Below are 26,409 nucleotides of genomic sequence, written 5' to 3' on the forward strand. Positions count from 1 at the left end.
CTCTTCCTCCAAGAAGATGAAGCTCATACCCGGTAGGCGGTTTGAGAACTGACCATAGTCAAGAACTGCTTTACCATCAGAGACGCAGTGCAGGGGAACGGATACCGAGCCACCCCCCTGCTCTCCTCTCGGCCCACTGCCTGCTTGGGTCCTGGTGCTAACGCTGCCCTAGGGCAGGATCAGTGCACACCAGGTTCCGGAGATGCAAGCCGATTCAAGCACTCACAACAGGCAAGTTCTAGATTTTGAAAGCTGCTTACCCGTAACTTTAAAGCTCTCTCTTCTTCACTGTCAGCATCAAGAAGATCATCAATGTCAATTTCTACTTCTGGCATTTCTTCTTCCTGGTTGGGGGAGGCAAATGGGAAAGCATTCTGTTTAGTGAGAAACTACATTGCACCAAACCAACTTAGCTGACTTAAAGAAATAACTAGATTACTGATGGGGCAAGCCGGCGGCTGCGGGGCGGGGGCGGGAATCAACAATGGGGTGGGAGGAGAGACCAGATGGAAGAGGAGGGAAAGGAGGCGATGGAGAGGAGGAAGAGGAGGGAGGGGGTAGGTGGAAGGAAGGAGGGGGAAAGGAAGGGGCAGGGGAGAGGGGGCAAAAAAGATTTAAGAGTCACAAAGCAGTAGAAAGTATTTCAAAGATGACAATTTCCTAAGTTATGGTAGGAAGCTACAATTATGAGTAGAGGATGGGAGTCAGCAGATTACAGAAAGAACAGTGACACCTTCCCGGTAGGGGTCATCTCCTCCCCAGCTCCTCCCCGTCGCAGGGATGGGTCTGCAGAAGCTACAGAGAGACCTCTATGAGGGACATCTGGGCTTAGCCGCTCAGTACTGGCTGTATCACTTGGTCTTGGGGGGCAAGGCTCACTTCCTGAGTATCTCCTTTCTAGTGAGATGTGTTCACTAATAGTGCCTAACCATTCTTTTTTTTTTTTTTTTTTCCTATTCCAACAAACAAGAGGACCCAAGCATTTGGAGGAAACTAAGGAATATGATATACCGGTGTGAAATGATAAGAAATGTATATATTGGTCTCTACCCTGGTTCCTGGCACAGAGCTCCTAAAACCCTTACGAATGGGGGTTCCAACATTTGTTCTAACATTTAGTCTCTGACCCCAGTTCCTAAAATAGAGCTCCTAAATCCCTTAAGAATTCCTGGCTGGTAGGAACATCTTGAGTTTTAATGAGGTAACTCTTGGTGGGCTCCTGGATGGGGGCTACTCACAAGAAAGACCAAACCATGATGGGAAGTTTGGAACTTTCCACCACACCCCTCACCCATCCTCCTAGAAGTGGGGGGAAGGGGTGCTGGAAATGGAGGGAGGTACAAACATAGCCTCTATCCAGGTTGAGGCTGCTGAGCGGATCCCAAGGCTGCACTCCATGGATGGTCAGGATGCTGGGAAAGACCACACTGGATGTGCGTGCTGCTTCCGTCCATCCATGGCTACAAGCCTCCCTGGCCGCCACCATGTCCCCTCCCCCGCAAGCCAGCGCTCTGTCACTGAGAGCTGCCCATGCCCCACCTCTTATTTTTGTGTGTATGTGAAATCCTGTCTGAAAGGAGTCATTTAGAAAGCCACAAACAGATGGGTGGTAGAGCTCTCAAGGGTCTACCTGACTTCCCACAGTGAAAGGACACGTGGGGACTGAAACACCAACAGAGAAAATCACCAGTTTCTGAAACAGCCGGCAGCCCACAAACACAGACCACAGCTAGGGAGCCACAGTGTGGACGAAGCCCACAGGAACCTCCCCAGGCCCATGAACGCTGAACCAATGGCCATCGGAGCCGAGCCCAGCGCACACTGGCTTACGTTCTGGTACATGTGGTTAGAGATTAATTCAGTTACATCCACAGAGCGCGGTGTGGCTTTAAAAACTACCATATAAGGCCAAAATACCCACAGCCAGTTTCAGCTGCTTCTACTCAAGAAAAGCAAAAGAGACAAACCCACAAGTTCCTATCTGACGATCCACACAGAACCCTCTTCAGTTTCTCCACCCCTCCCCCCAAAACAGTCATCTGCATTTGGTGTTAATATTTGGTGAGGACACAAAGTCTCTATTTAAGTCAAGGTTCAACGTCCTTGAGCATGGGAAGCAGGATACAGAACCTGCTTGAGGAATCACGGCTAGGGGAAGCTCAAAGTCTGCTATTCGTAAAGGGAAGGACAGAGTAAGTCAATAAGGCTCTCCTCAGAAGAGTACGGCAGTGGGTTTCCCTGCAAACATGATTCAGCTCTGATGTCCGGCCAAATTCGGCCAAATGGGCCTTTACTTGCTTAGCAAAGCAGACTCCCACCCATGCATGAGGCATCCACCGTACTCTCATTAAGGAACACACTCGGCTCTCCCTCAGCTACTACATTTGACCCATTTTCCCCAACCCGTGAGATCTGGACTGTCCAATATGGCAACCACATGTGGTATTTTCATTTAAATTCACTAAATGAAATCCAATTAAAATTTCAGTTCTGCTGTCTCATTAGCCACACTTCAGCGCCCACGTGGCCCGTGGCTCCTGCGCAGATGTGGAACCTTTCATTCCATTGGACAGGAATGCCCTAGAGTCCACTCACCACCTGGCCCTGATATTGGGAAGCAAAGCCTCCTACCCTCTCAAAGGAGCTTGACAGGAGGAGAGAAAACGCCCCGTATCACAAGGTCAATACCATTACCAAGGGTATACGGCAGGGAAAACCTAGGTTTGGCTTTCCTGAAGCAGACTGTCTTCACCGACTGAGTAATTACATTGGGCATGGACACTTTCTACCAACCTAGGATGCTTCTCGTTACCCCCATCCTGTCTGTCAGTGGCTGGGAGGAGTCCGAGCTCTGCGTACACCCCAGGAGGGTGGAGTAGGGGTGTGTTCTGAAGGTCGGTGATGGCGAAACCAAAGCCGGGGGCACAATGACATAGAAACACGGGCCATGGAAGTAAACATGGGAGAGTCCTGGAGAGCAAGAAATGATCTAGTATCAAGTAGAGAATCCTATGTATATTTGGAGGTGCCTGGGTGGCTCAGTGGGTGAAGCCTCTGTCTTCGACTCAGGTCATGATCCCAGGGTCCTGGGATCGAGCCCCGCATCGGGCTCTCTGCTCAACAGGGAGTCTGCTTCCCCCAACCCCTCTCTGCTGCTCTGCCTACTTGTGATCTCTCTCTGTCAAATAAATAAACGAAATCTTTAAAAAAAAAAAAAAGAACCCTATGCATATTGGGTATTTAAAATTTTTAATGAGGAATGCAGAAATAGTCCACAGTTCATGGAAATTCTCTTTGGCGCTATTCAATGTATAGAGCAGTGTCACCAAATAAACAACTTTAGTGACAGATCACATCGTTGACAAGGGAGTAACCACAGCCACAGCTTACTCTGATGTCCTCACGTTTAGCTGGATTTGAGGATTTCCCCACATTAAAAATAAATCAGGGGTTATGGTGACACTAAGTGAAACCATCTCCTCAGGGTCCCTGGGCTAAGTCACCAGCCAACATATCCCCCTTTTAGTCAGAGGCCTTCCTGTTGGTACCACAGAACAAGCCCCTTGATCATCACCACTCATCTTCTTGTTCATACATCTGCTGGGAACCCACTATATGCAAGACATTGTGGGCCAGGCCCTGTGAGACTCAGCCTGAGAAGGACTGTCAGTCTAAGCTCGAAACAAAATAACATACAATGGCACCCAAAGAGAAAGACAAACCCCAAGTGCTTGAGTAATTAAAGAGAGGGAAACCTTCCTCCAAGGGCTGCCTGGGAGGGTTTCACCAAGGAGCATGTAAGCTGGCCTTGAGGAGTGGCAGGATTTGGAGGGGGCTGGAGGGTAGGGAGATTATCCACAAGATAATCTCTTAACCACAAAATGGTACACAGGAGGCAAAAATATAATGTGAGTTTAAACATGGCATGTAGGAAGGTCCTTGGCCCGAAAGTCAGACAGCTCTGTGTTGTCAATTTGAATGCCTATGGAGAGCAACGGGTTACAGAAACGAGCACTAAGGCAGCTGGGGCACTATAAGGAGTAGCGAGGAGCATGGCAAACTGGAGTAAACATACCCTGAAGAAAAACAGCAAAGAACACTCCATTCCTGTCAATTAGTGCCGCCAGATTTTCTAACTTCTCAGAAGTTGAAAACACAGCTTTTTAATCTAAAAACATCGCAATATTTTAAAAGTTGGCTAACAATCCCTTAAAATCCTGTAAAGAACAAACAAAATCCATCCCCTTGCAGGCTGCAGTTTTCCCTCATCCTGCAGAGACTGGCCCACAGAGGGCTCCGGAGCAAGGCTGGAAATTGCAAGGAGGGGAGCCCGCCTGGCTGCAGGGCCGTGGGCAAAAGGGAGGAGGAGAGGAGAGGAGACCTTGCAGGGCCGTGGGCAAAAGGGAGGAGGAGAGGAGAGGAGAGGAGACCCGCCGAGAAGCACCAGAGTGAGCGAACTGGGCTTGAATGATTGTGGCAAGAACGAAAAGATCTTAAACCGTGATTAACAGGGAGGGAAAACGGATGGCATTTGGAAGTGAGCTGGGTGGCGGGTGAGGGAGAAGGAAAGGGTAAGAGATGATCCAGGTTTCAAGCCCCAGAGGTTTTGGGGGAAAATGTCATAATAAGGAACACATCTGGGACCTGGGGGGCGGTTCACAACCAGCACGCAGTTCAGAGGTAAGCCATCGGCAATCCCCGCTCCCCCCCAGCTCCCAGCTCAGGAGCAGATGCCAGAGACCCAGGGCCGCCCCCCACCCCCGCCCCCTGCTCCTCAATGTCACCGCCACCGCAAAGGGACACGCTGCAGGGCTGGGCGGCAGAGGCCCAGCCCTCAGCGGGCAGAGGCTGCAGCCTGGAGGCCGCCAACTCCCCTGGGAGCGCACAACAGGCCCCGGCATGAGGACACACTCAGGCCACCCATGCAGGCTCCCGAAGCTCGGCTGGCCTGTGGGAACACACACACCCTTGCACACGCACACATTCTCCCATACTCTCATGCATACATACATCCTCTCCCGCGTGCATTACACACACACGCACTTGCGCATTCACATGCATATGCTCTCATAGGCACACGTGTACACACTCATGCTCATTCTCATATATGCATACACTCACACACACACTCACATACACCCACACCCAGTCTCATGCACACACTTTCATGTGCACACACCCTGACATGCACACACTCACATGCTCACTCTCATGTGCATAAACTCATACACACACTTGCACATGCACAGTCTCCCGTGTGCACACACTCACACGCTCACACTCTCTCACATGCACACATTCACACACACTCTCCCATGTGCACATTCACTCAGATGCACAGTCCCATGCTCACACACTCATGCACACACATTCACGTGTGCACACACACTCACATACCATATACACACACTTCTAACTTGACAGCAAATTTACGCCATGAACCCTGTTCAGCGTGGCGTCAAGTGTGCTTGTATTTCAAAAAATACAGCTCCGCGGCAGTGACAGGACCAGGAGCGCTGGAGCTAAAACAGCTTGTACACGGATTCTGGTTTTCCAGCTCTGTGACCCACAGCCTGACGGCTCCCCGGAAGGGCCAGAGGTTCCCAGTTCTCAGCAAGCCTCCAGCTCCAACAGGGCTGTGAAGGGCTGTGGGGCGGGAGCCTGTGACCCTGGCGGGGCACGGATGGATGCACGCAGGGTGGGACACGAGGGCAGCAGGGCAGGGCTAGGCAAGGGCCCGTGCCCACAGCCGCATTCCCAGCCGCCTGCTGTGAGCGCGGGGCAGCTGGCTCCGGAAGAACATAAAGGGAAGAGAGACTGGTGGAAGCCGAGGGCTGCTGGGAGCTCCCTGTGAAAATATTTACATTTCGGGTTCTCATTTTAACGACAATCCCCAAAATTTCTGTAAGCAAGCATATGTTGTTTAAGAATCGTCTGGACGGGGGCACCTGGGTGGCTCAGTCGTTAAGCCTCTGCCTTCCGCTCAGGTCATGATCCCGGGGTGCTGGGATCGAGCCCCGCATCGGGCTCCCTGCTCTTCTGGAAGCCTGCTTCTTCCTCTCCCACTACCCCATGCTTGTGTTTCCTCTCTCACTGTGTCTCTCTCTGTCAAATAAATAAATAAATAAAATCTTAAAAAAAAAAAAAAAAAAGAATCGTCTGGACGACCACCCTCTAACCTTCAACTCGACTCTGTCTACACATTGGCATCAAGCGGAACGACTATAACCGTCGTGGGCTAAGGAGTAAAAGGCCAAAGGTCTGACACTAAATGCATGTAACACCTGTTAGATTCCTAGCCCGGCAAGTACGCCCACCAGGTGAAGCCAGAAGACTTCTCTCACGGGATGCACGGGGTAGGGCTGGGCCTCCTTCCTAACCTTGAAAGGAGTGACATTAGCTATCACTCTAAATTCATGTTGTGTGCTTGGATTCCATTGGCTGGGTGCTTTCCAGCCAATTTGCAATTTTGATTTGATTTTATAACTGGAAAAACCATTAGCATCAAGAGTTATGCTTGGTTTTAAGTGGCACATATTTAAATATTACATTACATGTTTAAGTAAGTCCTGGAAACTGCCAGAAATCCTTTCCACTTAAAAAGGAACCTGGCCTGCCCTATGGCACATTGCTGTGGAATTTCAGAATATAGGGGACCAAGAGGAGATCCTGGAAACGTCCAGAAAGGGAACAGGTCACAGAGGCAGGCAGAGAATCGGTGTCATCAAGCAAGGGAGCAGTAATTTCAAAATCCTGAGGGAAAACCACTTCCAAATGGGATGCCTCCATGCCCACAAACTGCCAACTGAGAGTCAGAGAAACACCACAGACATTTCAAGACACCCCAGGTTTTACATCTTAATAGATGTGCCTCCCCTCTGAGGAAGAAGTGCTCCAGTGAAGCAAAGAACTAGGAAAGGCATCTGTGGTTGATCTGTGGTTGGCGATGGTGGTGGACGGCACAGGCCGGAGGGCACACACTCCAGTCAAGCTGGAGGAGGGTACCTGGGAGGCCAGGAAGCCAAGAACAAAGCACGTGGGCCCTCAAACCTGGGGAGCTGAGCAGAAAGAACGGAGCTGAGTGCACTGGGCAACACGGGCTTGGGGACCAGCACACACCTGCCTGGGGCCAGGCATTCAGAGGGGCTGGACGAGGATGCAACCACACGTGGAACCAAAATGGGGAAACACATTGAGATCATCCCAGCTCCGATGCCCTTGGTAAGTGCTCTGATCCCACGTTACCAGCCTTTCCCTAATACCCACTTATTTTAAAATTTAAATAAGCTCCAAGGGTTGAAGCTGGCTCCAAGCCAAAGAATAGTACCCCCCAAACTCTTCCTTCAAAAAAAAAAAAAATGAAAGAGCCTAACGAAACTTGATCCTGTGGCAAAGGGACGGTTAAGGTAACATCCACGAAGGATGCTCTTCTTGCCTTCCAGAAAAGCAAGTCTGTGCCTCCCTTTAGCCCAGACACCTCCCAGCTGAAGTTCACCTCCGGAGCACGGAGAGCACCCTCCATTGTCAATACCCACACCCACTTAGTACCCCACACAGAGCGCCACCCCCGTCCTCTCGGCCAAGAAAACATGATGCCATACGGGTGAGCAACACTGACGTGATTTGATAAACACCATAAACGGTTCTAATTTGCTGATAGTTCACGTGCTTGATTTGGTACTTCCCACCGTTATCACTGAGCAAATGACCTGTCACACAGCCTCATGTCACAGCAGCCCAGGGGAGAGCTGCCGCCTTAACATTCAACAATAGAAGATGAACACTGACTCATAGAAAGATTCGCGTTACTGGTCTTGTGAGATTATTCTAGAACAAGGCACATCTACGGCAAATGCTAAGAGCACCAGGTAGACCCACTCGACATCTACTGGCCACATATCTACCACGGCCGAGCACTTTCTAGACGCCAGAGAGAAAGAACAGACAACTGACAAAAAGTTGTGTTCCTAAGCAGGTATTTGACAATAAGGGAGAGCTAAGGCAGTTTGTAGGGACGGCAAGGACGGCCTTCTCAGCCATGGCAGAATGGATGTCCCGAAGGTTTCAGCTGCACTGATAAGACGGCCACCGCCCCCTGTGCTGACCCACAGCAGGGGGACGCCTCTAGGTCCCCAGTCCCCCACTCGTTCTTGTGGAGATCAAACCCTGGAAGGGGAAGACACACAATGAACACGTAATCACCCCAGACAGCACAGCAAACAGTGATGAATACTTTGGAGGAAAAATAGGTAGACGGGAAGGACAGGGAGCAGCAAGGCTAGAATTTTACCTCCGGTGAGAGAAATATCTAAATAGAAGGCTTCGAAGAAAGCGAGGGAAGCCGGGTGGGATGTCCGGAGGGAGACATCAAGAGGGACTAGCAAGTGCTCAGGTGTATCTGAGAGCTGCCAGGAGACAGGGTCATGAGAGTGGGCTTGGGGTGGCGCCCCTGTGAAGACTGACTTGTCCTGTCCGTGAGAGAAAAGCCATTCCGCATTAGAGCAGAGTGGTGTCGTGACCTGAGTCACCTTTTAGAAAGGATGGCGCTGGGCTGTGCGAGGTATGGGCGTGAGCAGAGTCCCCGTTAGAGGCGGCAGAAATCACCTGGTAAGAGACAACGCTGCCTTAGACCAGGTGAGAGAAGTGCAGTACGTAACTTTCCTTCCACTTGGGTCGCTGAGAAGTCAGGGGTGGCCTCTGAGATGCTAAGAAAAGGAGCTGCTGTGTGGGAAAGCGGCAGGATGGCTCCGAGCCTAGCCAGGGAGGTGCTCTCCCAGATCTGAACCCCGTTCCCCGCCCCCCATGTCAATTGTTCTTCCACTGATGGGCTACATGGGGCAGGCCTCTGCCACCCCCAATCTCTGCCCCTCCCCAAACCCGCACAAACTCAAGGATCAGTAACACGACCTCAGACGTAGCTAAGGTTTCCGAGCCCGTCTGATCCGCAGATCCCTCTTTTTAAAAATTTAATACAAATGTCTCTTCTGGTGCATCTTTCGCTCCTTACACCTGAAAATTGCGTGTAAAGACCTAACACATCACCAGCTTACTCAAAACCACAAGGATTAAAAGGGCGGGGGCAGGGACAAATGTAAGCAAAAATCCCCAGAGGCAGAGCTTTCTGGAAACAATAACACTTTGCATTTCTGCGTTCTGCGTATGAACACTCAACATGCACAGCTGGTCATGAACAATGCCAAAGTGACCAGAAAAAAATCAGAAGTTGTGTTCCTAAGCAGGTATTTGACAATAAGGGAGAGCTAAGGCAGTTTGTAGGGACGGCAAGGACGGCCTTCTCAGCCAGGGCAGAATCGATGTCCCGAAGGTTTCAGCTGCACTGATAAGACGGCCACCGCCCCCTGTGCTGACCCACAGCAGGGGGACGCCTCTAGGTCCCCAGTCCCCCACAGCAGCACCTGCATCAACAGGAGCACCACGCGCAAGCTCCCAGGCCAGCGCAGAGGGGGCTGGTGGACACACACACTCAGAAGCACGTCAAGTCGAAGACAGGAGGGATCCGGCAGGTCAAGAACGTGGACAAGACAGCGGGGCCATGAGCTCGAGTTGCTGTGGGGCCGCAGGCAACAGCTAAGGACATGGGGAGAGAATAAAGGGCTGTCCCAGAAGAGAGGGCAGGTATCACCCATGGGGAACAAGAGGCAATGGGCATGCAGCCTGTCCCTAACAAGTCACACTTGGCTATGTCCAGCTTCTCCTCCCTTTAGTCATATGGCCAAGACTGTCTTCTGATGGATGATGATTCATTCCTGTGCTTAAGGGCCCAGCAGAACTCTTCAGGCTGGAAACACTCAGACCCAGGGTGTCACCAAGGCAAACATCTGTTACAGCTCAGTTCTTAGAAGGCAGTCCTCCCACACTTTCAAACCTGTCACCCCACTGTTCGTGACTCAATCGTTCCAATGGGAAACCGGGTGACCAGGGTGTTGGGATTATGGTAACACAGAATATTGAATGTGGACATTTTCCCATCTCCTGTCTTGGGAAAGCTGCTACCTCTGCTATGGCTACATGTGTTCAGGGTTGACAGGTACACAGAAGAGTAAGACTGAGAAGGAGTCACAGAGCTGCCATGTGGAAGAGATGCCAGACACTGAAAAGAAATTGTGATTCCCATCTGGAGACTTCCAGGTACAGACCGGCAGGCACAGCGCACTTGCAGTGTGGCAGACTGGGTGATATGAGCTCTCAGGTCACAGAGAAGACACAGAGGAACCTTATATACCTATCGCTAAGAGAAAGAAGCCAACTGGGAAAGGCTCCATGACAGAGGATTCCAACCACATGACGTTCTGGAAAAAGGCAAAACTACGGAGACAGTGGAAAGATCAGCGGTTGCCCAAAGGCTTGAGGGGAAAGGAGGGATGAACAGGTGGGGCACAGGACAGTTAAGGGCAGTGAGAGTGTAGGACATTGTAATGGTAGACAAATGTCCTTAGGGTCAAGCCCATAGAAGGTACAACAAAGAGTGAGCCCCGATGAAAGCTCTGGAGAGTGGCTGAGAAAATTGTATCAAAATCCTTTTGAAGTGGAAGGCAGGCAGTCAGGCAGGCAGGGACAAGGGGTTCCCCCACCCCCGCCCGAAGGGGAAACCATCTTTACAAGGATTTGACACCACCCCTGGAAGGAGCCTTCTACCCTTTCCCATATTACAGATCGGTGACAAAACCCTGATTGGATGACAGCTGCAGGGGGTGGTAATCAGAGGGAAACAGCCCACGAACAAGCCCATAAAAACCCCTGGACTTAGAAACTCTGGTGGCAACCCCCTTGGGCCCCCTCCCTCCTTGGGAGCTCTGTACTCTCACTTTGCTATCACTCAATAACCCTTGCTTTGCTGCCCTGCAAAATAAATAAATAAATACAGATAGACAGATAGATAGATCTATCTATCAATACTGGCTCATCTGTTGTAATAAATACACCAGGCCAATACTAGATTTAGCAACAGTGGAAGCAGGGGAGGGGAAGGGATGCCGCAGGAGTGTATGGGGGTACAGGTGAGAGCTCAGGGCCACCCACTGGGACGTTCTGCCTGAGGAGGAGAACTTGCCAGAAGTTCCTTCCATTATCTCCCTCACACGGCAGGGGAGGGAAGGGTCTAGAGGACCTCTTGCTCCAGGGACCATGGTGGGATCAGAGGGCAAGTCCCTGGGCACACTGGGCGCACCCAACTTTGGTCAAAGTCTAGTCTCAGACAGAAAGACCAGCCAAAGAAAGTGACTCACCCGCACTTCTGTGTGAAACGAACAGACCAAATGGAGCGCTGCTTCACAAACTGCCATGATCATTTCCCCGTAATAAGTGCTACTCTGCCTTGGCGAGGTCCCCGTTCCAGGAAGCGTGGCCCCGGACCCCACCTGCCCCTCCATTCCCTTCATCTAATCCATCACCAAGTCTATCTCTGTTCTCTGGCTTAAATGGCTCCTGGACCTGCACTTTCACCTCCTCCACTACCCCACATCTACACTAAATCATCTCTTGCCTGAATTATTACCGCTTTCTCCCAATGGCTGCCACGTATCCAGTCTCATCTCTCTATCAGTCCAATCTCCACTTAGTAGCCAGGGTAGCAACTTTAAGAACACGAATCTGGCACTGCCCTGCTGAAGACCATTCGGTGGCTTTCCATCAGTCTTAAAACCAAAATTCCTAGCACGGCTTACATGGCATGCTGTGTACCTGCCCCTTACCCCCAACCCTGCCCAGCCCTGATCCCTCAACATGCTCCCCACTGAGGCCTCCACAGGACCTTTGCACATGCATGTATGGGATGCTCTTCTCGTTAGCTGAAGTCAGCAGTCACTTCCTAAGGGGTAACTTCCTTGGTCTCGCTTGTGCCAAGGTCAACCTCCCCACCCCTGAAACTGTATTCCTAAGACCACACACTTCTTTGTTGCAGGTACCATACAGGTCAAGTTTTACATCTGTTGGTGTCCCTCCCTAAACTGTAAGTCCCCAGAGCAGTGCCTTGCATGGAACCCAGCACATGGGAAGCCCTTGCTAATCATTTCTTGAATTAAAGTCTGAAAAATTCACTGAGTTAGGTCTTATCCTCGCTGTGGTTTCCCGGAAATGTCTGAGTATCTTGACTCAGGGGCTGAGGGCTTAGTTTCAAACTCAGACAAGCTGACCCCAATCTGCATGGCTTTATGCCAACATGTGTGTTCTCCACCTTTCAGGATGCAGCGTGCTGAGCAAGAGATTTGTCCCTGCTGATTTCAGTGACTGTGGGAGCAGCGTGAGAATGGCAACGCCCTTTCCAGAGTGCTGGACGGCAGCCAGAGGGCCCTCCAGGGACTGCCTCACTATCACGGCTTCTGGACGCTCCAACACACCAGAAATAGCCCAGGCACTCACCAATCTGGAACCCGGGAAGCGATTCCAAGTTTCCATGGAACACACCCTTTGTGAAATACATACGAACAGACTCAGGGTTCTAGGGCAAGTCTGGGAAATAACTAACTATGTCCAGAGAACGTGCTAAACCCCCAGTTGGAGACCTGAGCCTCACGTGTTACAAACATGGCAGAGATGGTCGGTGTAAGCACTGCTCTTTCCTGGGCTGTGGTAGAAAAGCCCACGTCCCCACCAGAAGATATGATCCATTGGGACAGGCAGCCGGGGTGTGGGCAAGGGACCGGTGTCTGTACTAGTCTACACTACCTACCGGTCAGCAGTGGAAATGGGAACTGGACCGAGCTACCTAGGGTGCCAAGGAGAAATCTAAGTCTTAGACAGAGCTTTCTCTGTCTAGATCTCTGTTCAAGATTATAAGGGAGCGGGGAAAAGGCCAGTTGTTCCACAGAAGCAAGTAATTAGGAAGCTACTTGGGAAGTGGCTGTGATATATTGCCAGTCTCCTGGGGCTAAAATAGAGTTTATTTAAGATCTGGTGCTTTGGAAACTTAACTAATTTTTAATTGTAGGTCTAGCAATTTATTTTGTGACTGCTCTTCTACAAAAGTACTCGATTTTTAAAATGTCAACAGGTTTCAGCCACGCCACTGAACAGTTAGAGTGTACTTGAAGAGCGTGGCAAAGGGTCCCCACGGGACTCGATGGCGCAGTACACAAGAAATCAAAGGTGTGGAAAATTCTGGGTGTGTGATCAAAGCAGCGGGAATGAGTCAGAGTTCCTTCTTGGATTGTTGACTCCCCACTTGAGGAGCCTACTTCCAGAGCACTCTGCGGCGAGAAGCAGGAAGCACTCCCTCTCAAGTCCTGACCTGCAGAACACCTGCCTCAGAAGCCCCACATGAAAATGCAGACCCCTGGGCACTGCCCCCCACTCAAGAGCCACTCGACCCCAGTCTCTACACAGGTAACAGGAGCCACAGAGGATTCACAGTCCAATTAGTTTGCTTCAGAAGGGGTTGAGCGTCTTCGCAGAAAGGGAAGACATTCCACACCAGAGAAGGGCAACAAAAACAAAAAAGAGCCATCCTCACAGAGGGTCTCCACTCCCCGTCTAGAACCTTCATTCTACCACGATGGGCTGGGTGCTGAGGATTCCACCACGAACGAGACATGAGGCCCGCACCTGACGTTTGGGAGCAAGACAAAGGCAAATGGAATGGCAGCTACACAGAAGAACACTGTGGCACGTGGTTTGGCTGTGGAAGCAAAGCTCAGTCACACAAGCGAGAAGCGGCCGCTCCGCCCTCCTCAATCAGGGACCACACAAGGACCGATCCCTGCCCAACTGTTGCTCGGCCACTGCTCCTCTCTGCGTCTCCTAGGCCCTCCATGAGCAGATGGCACTGCCGGGCTCACCTGAGTGTCCCGCAGCTCCTGCCGGGGGCTCCATTTTGAAAGTGAGTCCAAAAACCCAGCCTCCGCAGCGTTTGTCATTGCACAGGTCTTCAACACAGGATGAGGTGAGATCAGGGGGAATGCCAAGGAAAAACAAAGCTCTGGCAAGGGAACTGAGCCCTCTCCACACCTCTCACCACGGAGCAGCCCTCCTGTCCCTGAGGAGAGAGGTCTTCAGACGTCGGGTAGCCAGGCCACACACAAAACCCTGAAGCCAGTCCTCCTCCTCACAGCCTGTGGTGACAGGGGGACAGATGTCATAACCAGATTGTTTCCACCCTGGAAAGCAATGCTTCAGCCGCTTGCATACCCACCACCAGACATCCCATAACAGTCTGGAAATCAGCAATTTGCCAATCCTATAAAATGAGTTTTTAACTCTGGAGCTACCCGTACCCATCTCCCCAGTCATACAGATCCCGGGCAAGCAGCAAACATTCAATTCAGTTCAAACTCAGTGCCTTCCCCACATGAGCCCAGAGCCCCCCAGAGCCAGAGATCCACTGGTGTGGTCCTTCTGGGTGGGAGTGGCTACTGACGGAAGCGGGTACACAGCATTACTTCCTAGACAAACACTGGCAACCAGAAGGTCAGCCTTCCCCTGCACTGGATCTGTAGCAGGTTTTCCTTGAACTCAACAGGTCAGAGCTGAGCCTCTTACACTGGGCTCTTCGGACTTTTTCCTCCCCAAGAAAATACTCCCCCCATCCTCCATCTGTCTGAGGCCTGAGGAATGCGAGTTCAGGAGATAATCCTTGTGGACATTGGGTTGAGATTTGAGTGCCCCCCGCCTTGAGGTTATGGGTCTGGGAACCAAAAGGGGGAAGCCAGGGGCAGAAGTTTGAGCCTCAGTCTGTGACGGGTGGAGGTCACGTTTATGTGAAGGGGCGGGGAGAGAAAGAAAGAGCGCCCAGACCTTCCTTATACCTAGAAACTCTCATCTGTCTTCCAAAATGCTGTCAGCCCTGATTATGAGAGTTTCACCTTCGATCCAGTCAAGTAGCACAAAATACAATTCCAGTCCTTCCAAAAAGACCAATTCTGTTATTTTGATTCATCACAAAGTAAGCTTCAACTAAGACAGCACGTTGTTACCTCATCTGTCACTTTTGCTACTGGAACAGACACTCATTTTAGCACACGAGTCATGGAAAATGCACAGAAAGAAAGGGATGCCATGCTTTATTTTTAATTTCCACAAATGGACTGATTGAACTACAGATCTCCTTGTCGAAGGAAAGAAGCGGTGGCTGATCACAAAGGTGCAAATGCCTTACTCCGATCTATGTTTTTATTCCCAGAAAGAGGTGTGACATGGTCAAATCTTTCCCCAAATCCTTATTTAGTTTCTCCTGGGTGGGAAATAATTTGGATTGAAAACAACATCTTCAAAACAACCTTGCAAATTAAAAAAAAACAAAAAACCAAAAAAACAAAAAACACAAAATCAAAAGGTCCCTGGAACAGAAATTAGATTTAAGAATCCGATGCCCTGCTAGCCTGCTAACTTCTGACATCAATGAGAGAGGAGACAGAAGGCCTCACACCTGGTGGGTACTCCATAATTGTCTGTTGAGTGACCGATCGTATGATTTATCCCAAGTCCCAAAGGCTCTTTGCACTTGCAAGCTAATTCAGTTGTCATAAAGGCAAGCAGGGTAGAAGATTTATGATTACCCGGTTACCCCAAATGACCATAAATCCTTGCCAAACTCTAGGCTGTTCCAAGCAGCCCAGCTAGTAGTTCGGCAGGCATAATGACAGTATATTGTGATGATTCCCTTTGGAAGGCCTTGGAGATGCTCTTATTTAGAAAGTGAAGGTCTACCAGGAGTACGGTTCTTAGTCGGCCTCTGTAACATGACCAAGAGAATCCCATCCCTCCACTCATGGAGATGGATTCTTCAGCCCAGACAGGGACCAGGCTGAAGGATCTCGGGCCTTCCATCCTCGATACCCAGTGCACATCAGAAGATGGGGTGAAGGTCATTCGGACTGACCACTGCCCATGACCCAATCTGGGTCTGGATCTCCTGTCCTCTTAGGACCTGGATCTCCTGTCTTCTGGCCTCCCACAGCTGTGTAGTCACTGGGCTCAGGTCATGATCTCAGGGTCCTGGGATTGAGTCCCACATCGGGCTCTCTGCTTAGCGGAGAGCCTGCTTCCCTTCCTCTCTCTCTGCCTGCCTCTCTTGTGATTTCTCTCTGTCAAATAAATAAATAAAATCTTTAAAAAAAAAAAAAAGATTTATATATCTGTTGTCTCTACCACCACAGTAAGAGGTCCTCGAGGGTAGGGACTATGTCTTATTTTGTAACCCTCACACCTATCCGGACCATGTACCTGCATGGTGAATTTTTATCAAGTGAATAAATGGAAGCTCTCACCAAAATAAAATAGTCAGGCCTAGAACTACCTTTAGACACAATTTCTAGAATACTGACGTTAAGAATAAAAGGAAATCATGTAATGGAATGAATACTTAATTTCTTCTTGAAATTGACCCAGAACTGGAGATAAAATGGTCACGCAGGTTTACGTAAGAAAGTGCTATAAACAGAAACTTCTCTAGCTGTGTTAGTAAAGAAAATGCGAGGGAAGATAGAAATACATTCTTTTTATAACTCTTGCCTTCATTGATCAAGAGACAATGAGACAGCCTCTTGGATCAATTACTATATTTATGAACTGGCTCCATCTCACCCATAAATTTCTTGTCAATAACTACATTCAATGTGCATGAGTACTTCAGTGAGCAGACTCCCCACTTTACTCACTGCGATGCTAAAGAACAGCAAATATCTACCACCAAGCAATTTTCTTGATTAATTTTTTTTAACCGAAGTATAGTTGATGTACAATATCATATCAGTTTCCGGTATAGAACACAGTGACTCAACATGTATATTCATTACAAAGTGATCTCCATGGTAAATGTAGCTATCATCCCTCACCATAAAGTTATTACATATTACTAACTATATTCCTATATGCTCTACATTGTATCCCTGTACCTTATTTATTTATTTTATAACTACAAGTTTGTAGCTTCTGCTCCCCTTCTCTTATTTCGTTCATCTGCTCCCTCCCCATCCTCACCTTGTTCTGGCAACTACTGGATTGTTCTCCGTTTCTATGAGTCTCTTTTGTTTTACATTATTGTTCATTTGTCTTGTTTTTTAGATTCCACATACAAGGGAAATCCCAGGGTATTTGTCTTTCTCTGACTTATTTCACTTAGAATAATACCCTCTGGGTCCATGGCAAATGGCAAGATTTCATTCTTTTTTGTGGCCAAGTACTATTCCATTGTATATAAATACATCTTCTTTATCCATTCATCTTATCGATGGGCATGGACTGCTTCCATTAACTTGGCTATTGTCATAAGGATGAGGGCTAATCCCTGAGGCCTCCAGTGGGTAAAATTAGAAGTGTGAGAACCAGCAAAGTGACTGGAAAGAGTCTGGTGCCTGGGAAGCCAGAAGAGGAACATACCTTAAGGAGGAGGGAATGAGATCACCTGTGCCAAACTCTGAAAGTAAGAGAAGGACCAAGACTGGGCCATTGGGATGAGCAACACAGAAGTCACGGTTACTCAACAAAGCAGCTTCGGAGCAGGGCTGGGGTGGAATCCCAGAGTCAGTTCCAGACACAGTGGGAGACTGGGACTGGGTTTGGTATTCAAGAAAGCAGCCATCCCACCCACCATCTCCAGTTTCAAATACCTGTGGTCAAAGTTGGTCTGGAAGCAGATGACCCTCCTCCTGACCAAGCAGCAGAAGTTCAAGAGCAGCCTAGCACTGTATCACAAAGCTTAGGTCATTCCCCTCATCTCATCATGCAGGCTCACACCATTACACCATCACAGCACACAAGAAGCAGGCTGAGTGCAGTGCAATAAGATATCGTGAGAGAGAGAGAGAGAGAGAGCACATTCGCAAATTTTAATTTCAATATATTGCTGTAACCATTCTATTTCATTACTAGTTATTGTTGCTAACCTGTTACTGTGTCTAATTTATTAGTTAAACTTTATCACGGGTAGGAACACAGAGGGGAAACACACAGTATATGCAGGGTTTGGAACTAGGCATAACTGGAGGCATCCACGAGCCGTCTTGGCAGGTATCCCCTGCAAAAGAGGGGGGCTGCTGCGCAAAAACCTTCTCAAGTTGTTTTGAAGAGAAGGACAGGGTTGTTAGCTAACAGGAGGAAGTGTGGTCAAGAAACGATTCTAGATTTTTTTTTTAGGGATGAAGAAATAATAGCATGTTTGTGCTCTGTGGGGAATGAACGAAGCAGGAAAGTGAGGAAAAGTTACCAGAACAATATCCCTGAGTACGCCAGAAGGGTGGGGTCCCCTGCAGAAGGGAGGGTCCTTCTTGGGCTGGAGACAGCTCGTCCACCGCACTAGGAAGTGAGCAATGTGTGTGGGCACATGAGCCCGTGGGGCACTGGGAGGGCCCTGCAACTGTCCCCGTTTTCTCTATGGGAAAGCAGAAGGCCGAGGTGAGGCCCGTGGAACGTAGTTGCCTCTGACGTCTCAGGGAACAGGAGAGCAGCCAGCCTGGGCTGACTGCTGCACGCGGGGCCTGCCTCTAGTTCATCGTTGTGAATTTACAGTGTGTCCAGGCAGAGTGGTAAGAGTGAGGAGAGAGCCCCAAGCCAGAATCTCCACAAAAGAAAGTCTGGCTGCCTCCCTTTGGTCCTCCAAGATGAAGTCCCAGCAACACTGGGGACCATATGTAATGGGTCCTTTTCCGTGGGCCTCAGGACCTCGTTCCGAGGCCTCAGGGCCTCGTTGCACATTGTTGTCCCCTCGTGAAATATCTGCTCTCAATAAATGCAAATCCAACATCACTTTGCCTTTGAGTGGGAATAGTACTTCCAGAACGCCAACTTGCAGCCGAGCAGACCAGGGGATTGGTCCCAGCACCATCCATCACTCACCATGTGACCTAAACCTCTCTGTGCCTCTATTTCCTCATCCATAAAATGGAACTAAGTAAGAATAGTACTGTCCTCATTGGGCTGTCCTGAGGATTAAGTAGTATGTCCTGTGCCTCACACAGTGTCTGCCTTATTCTGTGTGCTGCACCAGCGAGAGCTATGATCAGTCTGAGGAAGTCAAGAGCAGACCCAGGCGAGAGAAAGATGAGTCCTGATCCAAATTCCTTAACACACCTGAGCAATGCCTCTGTTGGCAGAGCTCAAAATCTAAGTTTTATTAGTGGTTGTTCAGGGTTCCTGGCCTCCATCCAGATGACTGCTTAATACCACCTGTCTATACCCTCTAAGATTCAGCAAATCAGTCCTAGAGCAGAGACTATTATGTCCATTGATTAATAATAAAAAGACAAAGTCTTGAGCCATAAATCATCTATGAATGAGTGACTTAGAACCAATGTGTATATTTTCTTCAAGAAACTTGTGTAAAAGCCAAATTATCACAAAGCACGGTCCTAGGGCTGGTCAAGAAGTACCAAAGGGGGTATTATTTTTTCAAAATAATAATAGTTCCTATTTGTTAGTACCACTGTGCTGGGCACTGTGCCAATAACTTTTACCATCAAGAGTTTAATTACGGCTTATCTCGACCCTCACAGCAGGTGCTATTATTACAAATGAGGACATGAAGACTTGGAGAGGTGACAAGATTTGTCCTGGGTCAGGCAGCTTGATCTACAGGTGGTTTGAACCAAAACCATCTTTCTTCCCTCTTTAATGTGCAAGTGGAATGGGAAACTAAGGTCCAGCTAAGAGCCTTGCTGAACAGGGACCCTCTTGGCCTTCCTCTTCCTGTAGCTTCCTGGACATGTTCTCGTCTGGGAGCAGAGTGGACGACAACCGAGACCAGATCTGTGTGATTCAGTTCAACCCCACTAGGGAGGTGGTAGCTGAAAGAGTCAGTAGAGAACCAGCCAGAATTACAGTTCCAAGCTGTGGTTGTTGATGTTAAGGCGTCTATGGCTTTCAAACTCCATCCAGAATTGTGCGGGGAAAATGAAACATTTGAAATTGATCTGAAGGAAAGTTTTAAAGGTTCCAAATGAGAGTAGCCTAGAATGTGAAGTCAGAAAATGTCCCACTGCAAGAGAATTTAAAACATGGAGAGATGGAGAGAAGGGAGTTGGGGGGAAATGGAGGGGGAGAAAACCATGAGAGACTATGGACTCTGAGAAACAATCTGAGGGTTTTTGTTTTTGTTTTTGTTTTTGTTTTTTGACAGAGATCACAAGTAGGCAGAGAGGCAGGCAGAGAGGAGGAAGCAGGCTCCCTGCTGAGCAGAGAGCCCGATGTGGGGCTCGATCCCAGGACCCTGGGATCATGACCTGAGCCGAAGGCAGAGGCTTTAACCCACTGAGCCACCCAGGTGCCCCCAATCTGAGGGTTTTGTAGGGGAGGTGAGTGGGAGGTTGGGTGAGCCTGGTGGTGGGTATTAAGGAGGGCACGTATTGCATGGAGCACTGGGTGTGGTGCATAAACAATGAATTCTGTAACACTGAAAATAAATTTAAAAAATAAATAAAAAATTTTTTTAAAAAGAGAAGTTAAAACAATCGGTATCAACATGATGAACTTAGCCATCGCCAGAAATCCTTCTGTCATACAAGATGGTATGGTAATATATTACAGATGAGACTTGGGTATTTTCCTAAACCTCTACGAGGAGATTAGAACTGTTGCCAGATTCAATCAGGGACACCCAGGTGTCTTCCTTATCCAATCAAGAGACCAGAGTCCCCCTCAAATCCAATAACTGTGACCATGAAAAATGGCATGAGGATGTCAATTAAGTCATCAAAGAACACTGCAAATCTTCTCTATTGCATTAGGTCCACTGTCTGAGTGGGTGCTGGGTCAACAGAAAGAAATATAGCAGGATGGGGAGTGAACGCAAAACACTGGAAATGTATCGCTCTGCACCTGGCACTTCTGGGGAAAAGGGATTGCACAGACCCTCAAGGATTGATTTTCAATTATATCCAGAAAAACGAACGCAAAGGAGTGGGAAATTCATGGGTGAACAGAGGATAAATTAAGTATTGAGCAAAGGGAAGGCGGCTCCCTTTGTTCTGTTCATCAGAACAACGCCAAGCTTCTGATTTCCGTTCCCGTATCAAAGGTGCACTGCCCACCTGGAGAGCGTGTCCTGAACAAAGGACCACTGTCGCCTTCCTGCTGGACATCGCGCCCATCCACCAGCAAGTCCCGTCCATCCTACCTCCAAAGAACACCCCATCGGCACACCCCGCCCCATCCCCACCGCTACATCTTCCAGGTCCCCCTCCGCCCCCTCCAGCTCTTCACTCCTCTCGACCTCTGCCACTTGCCATCCCCCACACAGCAGCCCCACGGCGCTTTTCAAAATTCTAATCTGCCCTCAAGTCATTTAGGAACAAAACTTAAAGTTTCCGAACGTGTTGTATAAACGTTTGTGTGACCATCGGATTAAGCTATTACCAGAAGAAGAAAGATTTAATCGTTAAGAATAGAGTATCTCACCACAAAACTGACAAAAGCAGAAGCAGATGGGTCTGTTCTAAAGTAGAAATGCTTCACGCTTTAAATCCATACGTACAAAGTTAAATTTTGACAAGATAATGAATTGTAGCAATCACCTAATGAAACAAACAAGCCCTGAGAATAAACAGATCTCTCTCTCTCTCTCTCTCTCTCTCTCTCTCTCTCTCGGCTGTGACTGAGTCTACGTTACAGTAGAACTTTCCACTTCAGTTTTCTCACATGGCTAAATTTTCTGTGTGAGTGAAAAAAAAAATACTGGAAATGATCAGATTTAAATGCGGGTATTCGGTGTAAAATAGAACTTGAGGTTTAAAACAGAAAGTAATTAGTTGTGGAAATGTAAATCATACCAAGAAGTAAGGCATGTAAAAAGTAGTGAACAAATCCAGCATAAGTTAAATTTAAAAATTCAAGGCATTTTGTTTCGAGGCATCTTTGAGCTCACTGAGCAGACACTGTAAGCAAAACTCCTCTCCTGAGTTGAAAAAATTATGGGCCAGAAGTTATGGTCACAATTAAACGGTGGCAGATGCGGCCAAGGAGTACCAAGGGGATCTGGTCCCTTTCTGATTCTTTTGACAGATGGCCTTGTGCGGATGAGGCGACGGAACTATGTGGGGATGATGGGGATGGGAGGAAAGAGCCTTGGCGGGAGCACAGGCGACAGCCATGTTCACCCAGCGACAACCACTCTTTCTGCGTGTCCCCCTCCACAGCACCTTTTTTTCTAGGATATAAAACTCAGGTTGTGCACATTCTCATATTGAACTTTTCTGTTGCATACACTTTGGTAATAGTAAAAAAATAAAATTCCGAACTGACCACCTCATTCCTCTGTGTCTGTGGCTTCTAACTAAACTTAAAATTATGACTCCCTTACTTGGTCCGCAAAGTTCTCACGGTATGAACCCTCCCTGTCTCCCGCTTCTGCTGCCCTATGGCCTGGAACCAGCTCTGGACCACGCCCCTCCTCTTCACCTCAGGCGAGCTGATTTGTCAGTCTTGGAGACTCTTCTGGGGGAGGCTCTCCCCTACCTGCTCTCTCCTTCGCTTGTTCTCTGACACGCTTCCCTTTGCTTCTTCCCTCAGGCTGCCGTCATTTTATTAGCCGTTCTACCACATAACCTTAGAACCCCAGTTCCCAGCTCAGGGCTGAGCCCAGAGGGGCCAGTCCCCAGAGGCTTGTTTATGCTTCTTACGGTGGATTAAAGGCCATATAAACCCTGACCACATGAAAGGTCTTAGCAAAAGACCAATAAAATAATGAGTCAACTGAGGGGCTTTTCGTGTAAATCACTCTCCTTGGAGGCCTAGCTCTAGATTACTTAGGATATTTTCTCTTCAGACAGAGAGTTAATTCCTTCAAAGTGGACGAGTTCCTTGTTCCTCAGAGCTTTGGAAGACAACCCTGAAGGAAAACTCCATTTGTGAAGCTTCCTGGGATTCATGCCTTTTCTCACAGACTAAATTATTTTGAATGAAGATGGAGATGTGGCATGGAACGGTCCTTTTGAAGAGTGACAGAAACAATTAGGAAACACTCTCTTTGTCAGCAAAATCTCTCTCTTTGGTCACAAGTATCCTAGTGGCTCCTTCAGGCTTGGCTGGTCCCTGTAAGGTTAGATGTGGAGTGAGACTGGCTTTGGCCAATGAACTAGGTGGTGGGAGCAACGGGTGCCCTTCCCGGTGGAAGCTTTTGGAGCCAGTGGGTGTCTCTCAGGGCCTCGCCCTGGCCTGCTAATTATAGAAGCATGTTTCTAGATGCAGCCTCATGGGTCTGGGTCCCCGAGTGACACTGAGGAGAAGAACCCCCACATCAGGTCAACACTGGCTACACAGCTTGAGTGGGAAATATAATGTTAGTATTTTTAGCCGGGAAAATTTGGGGTCACTCCTAGCCTATGTGGACTGACACAGCGAGCTGACTTATCTCCAGCTGCCAGAATGATAAAAGATCTTTCAGTTCCTGTCACAGGCAGGAGACTGGAAAGCCACCATGCAGCAGCCTGGAGCCCCCAGTACAGGGCGAGGCCAGCTCACTACCTTCCAACTAACAAGTGTTCACTGGGTGCGTTCACTTGTGTGTTCACAAGTGTGCGTTTTTCGTCAGATGCTGAGCTGAGTGCTAGGGAGACAGTGGACTGTCGCTAGAAGATTCCAATGGACGCGTGAGGAGGGTCCCCCTGGCAAGCTGAACAAAGTCGGGAAAGCATGAGGTGGCTGGCAAGGCCAAGAGTATGGGGGAGGGGTAGCTGCGCAGGTGCATGGGACAGGGTGGGTGACTCGGGGATCAGAACAGACCACTGCAGGCCCTTTCCCAGGCAGCCACTCCCTGCATCTCCCAGAGCCTATGCGACAGGAGGCATCACTGCTGTCATTTCCTACACAAAGAAAGTGACACAGAAAGAAGCTACATTAAAAAAAAAAACCAGTTACATTAAATAACACCCCAGCTGCACTGAGAGGCAGGGGCGTGAAAAACACACACATTAGAAATTAGGAAGGGTAATAATAAGCTGGAATGGAAAGGGGAAAGGCCTCCAGCACGGGGTGACAGCCGAGACCCAACCACAGGTGGCACGGTCAGCTGAGAGAAGCTGCTGGCTGCCCAGACAAGGAATCAAGTGTATGAAAGCGGAAGCGGCCATTCCAGCTCTGGTGGGGGAGTCAGGACCATGACTTCCTGCTCACCGGTCTCTCAGCTGGGCCAAAGGCAGAAAGTCATCCATCCATTAACTCAGTCACCCATCCTCTGGGGCACCTGCCACGTGCGAGTCACTGTGTGCACTCCAAGACACAACGGTGAAGAAACCAGGGCCGTGGCTGCTCTGAAGGGGCCCTTCTTTCCAGTGGAGAAAACAGACCTAAACCAGAAGTGGGGGGTCCCACACAAAACGGGGGTCTCTTAGCCACATCTCGGGCAGAAAAAAAGCTCAAAACATGGGTCAAGAGGTGCCTGGGTGGCTCAATCGTTAAGCATCTGCCTTCGGCTCGGGTCATGATCCTAGAGTCCTAGGGTCGAGCCCTATATCCTACTTAGTGAAGTAGGAAGCCTGCTTCTCCCTCTCCCACTCTCCCTGCTGGTGTTCCCTCTCTCGCTGTGTCTCTATCAAATAAATAAATAAATCTCTATCAAATAAGTCTCTATCAAATAAATAAATATCAAATAAATAAATAAAATCTTAAAAAAAAAAAGGTTTCCTCAAAATAGTAAAGAAAAAGAAAAAAAACAACAAAAAGAAAACACGGGTCAAGCGGACGTCACCCAAATGCAAGATGTGGTAAATCACACCCTGTGGTCACAAGGGGAATGAGGCAGGAGAGGGGACAAAGGGCCAGGCATCCATATTCACCGGAAGGTGACAGGAAGTGCTCCCCCAACAGAAGTCAGACTTGCCCCTGAGCAAGAGGCGGAGTCTGTGAGTGAGACAGCTCCCACACACCATGTATGAGCCACCACAACTCGACATCGTAACAGCCCCAACGATGAGCGTCACATACCACATGCTACCTGGGACACCTGTTTACCAGGTGCGGCGTTCACAACACTCTGACATGACACCACCCCTGCAAATTAGTTCCTGGAGAGCACAGGTATTAACTTCTGAGTCCATCTAGATCAAAAGGGAAAATTATATTTAACCTACCCGATTTAGCTTGTCAAATTCTGACAACTCCTCTTCTTCAAAAGCTCGAAGAATCACTCCCCTGACGTCAAAAAGGACCACCCAAAATGAGAGAAATGTGTGACGAGTCAAAAGGTGAGCATCACACCACGGCACATCGCTTCACCTTGGCTAAGATGTTGACAATAAATAGGCTTAAAAAATAAAGTTGAATTGAATTAAATTGAGAGGCTTATAAATGTCTGCCTCAATATGAATTTGATATAAACCACTGAAACTTTTCTATGCTGTACTTACTCATTTCAAGAAATTCCCCAGTCTGATGATTCAGGTAGAAACCCCCACTCAGAGAGTTAGACAGTTAGGTCTGTAACGACTCTACATCACGACATGTGGAAGTACTTTTCTGAACATTGAACTTGCCTGAATTCTTAAAACAAAATACAAAATTTTATTTTCCATTCAATTTCTTTTCTGTCAAGGTAGAGAGCTACAGTTGGATTTATAAACCCATTTTCCCCAACTCATTTTCCTTTTTATAATTTTCAGGCTAACTGTACTCTAGAAAAGTCAACTGAAATTTATAACTAACATTAGCCACAGTGGCTTGCTAACAGTCCAAGATAACTCATATTAAAAAAAAAAAAAAATCACTCCCTTTCAAAAGTGAAAAGTGTAAGGTACCACAGTAATCAGGAAAGCTATAATCCACAAACCAGCCAAATATTTAAGCTTTAAGTGGGTATTTATGGAGTTCTACAATTATATTGTGCTTACTTAGTGAAAGGTACTATACTCTGCACAATATTCATACCATATCATCTCATTTACTCATCACAGTGACCCTGCAAGGTAGGTACACACCTGTATTATTTCCATTTTATAGTTGGAGCAAGGTACCCAGCTTGGAGTTGATAGAACCAGATTCAAACCCAGCAGGTCTGGAAGGACAGTGTGCACCTCCGGCCACCATTCTAAGATTATTCTGTTGTTGACCATAACCTAAAGATCTATACATACCAACTGATTTGGTGAAAGTGGCTGAATTCAGTCAAGTAACAAAACCAAGCTTTCTTTTTCTTTAATATCATTTGCACCCAGGCTAGTTAGTGGTACAACCCAGATCAGACATAGCACTTCTAAAAAACTAATTCATATTCTGCCCCAGCAACGTATTTCTCACTTTATCTAGCAACTGCTATGGGAGAAGAAGAAGAAAGGGGTAAACATATTGCAAACCATTTACTGCACAGAGCAATTTTATTTCAAGTCTTAAATTAGAGAAGCAATGAAAAAGAAAACCTGTCATAGCTCCAAATCCAAAATAAATCAAGTCACATTAATGAAAGATCTTAACAAAGATACACTCCAAGTGTGCTCTGTTTGTCAGAAAGATGGCTCACACAGACTCCAAGCCAAC

The 26,409-nt window shown here is 48.3% G+C and overlaps 1 protein-coding gene across 1 annotated transcript in view; it reads right to left on the reverse strand.

Moving 5' to 3' along the window:
- PPP1R14C (protein phosphatase 1 regulatory inhibitor subunit 14C) overlaps positions 1–26,409 on the reverse strand; it is an 83,524-nt gene that overhangs the window by 25,762 nt on the left and 31,353 nt on the right. The window contains exon 2 of the mRNA XM_046005640.1: positions 261–344. Coding sequence (XP_045861596.1) covers positions 261–344 — 84 coding nt within the window. The remainder of the gene's footprint in view (positions 1–260; positions 345–26,409) is intronic.

Source organism: Meles meles, chromosome 5, assembly GCF_922984935.1.
Source record: "Meles meles chromosome 5, mMelMel3.1 paternal haplotype, whole genome shotgun sequence".
NCBI classification, from domain to species: Eukaryota; Metazoa; Chordata; class Mammalia; order Carnivora; family Mustelidae; genus Meles; species Meles meles.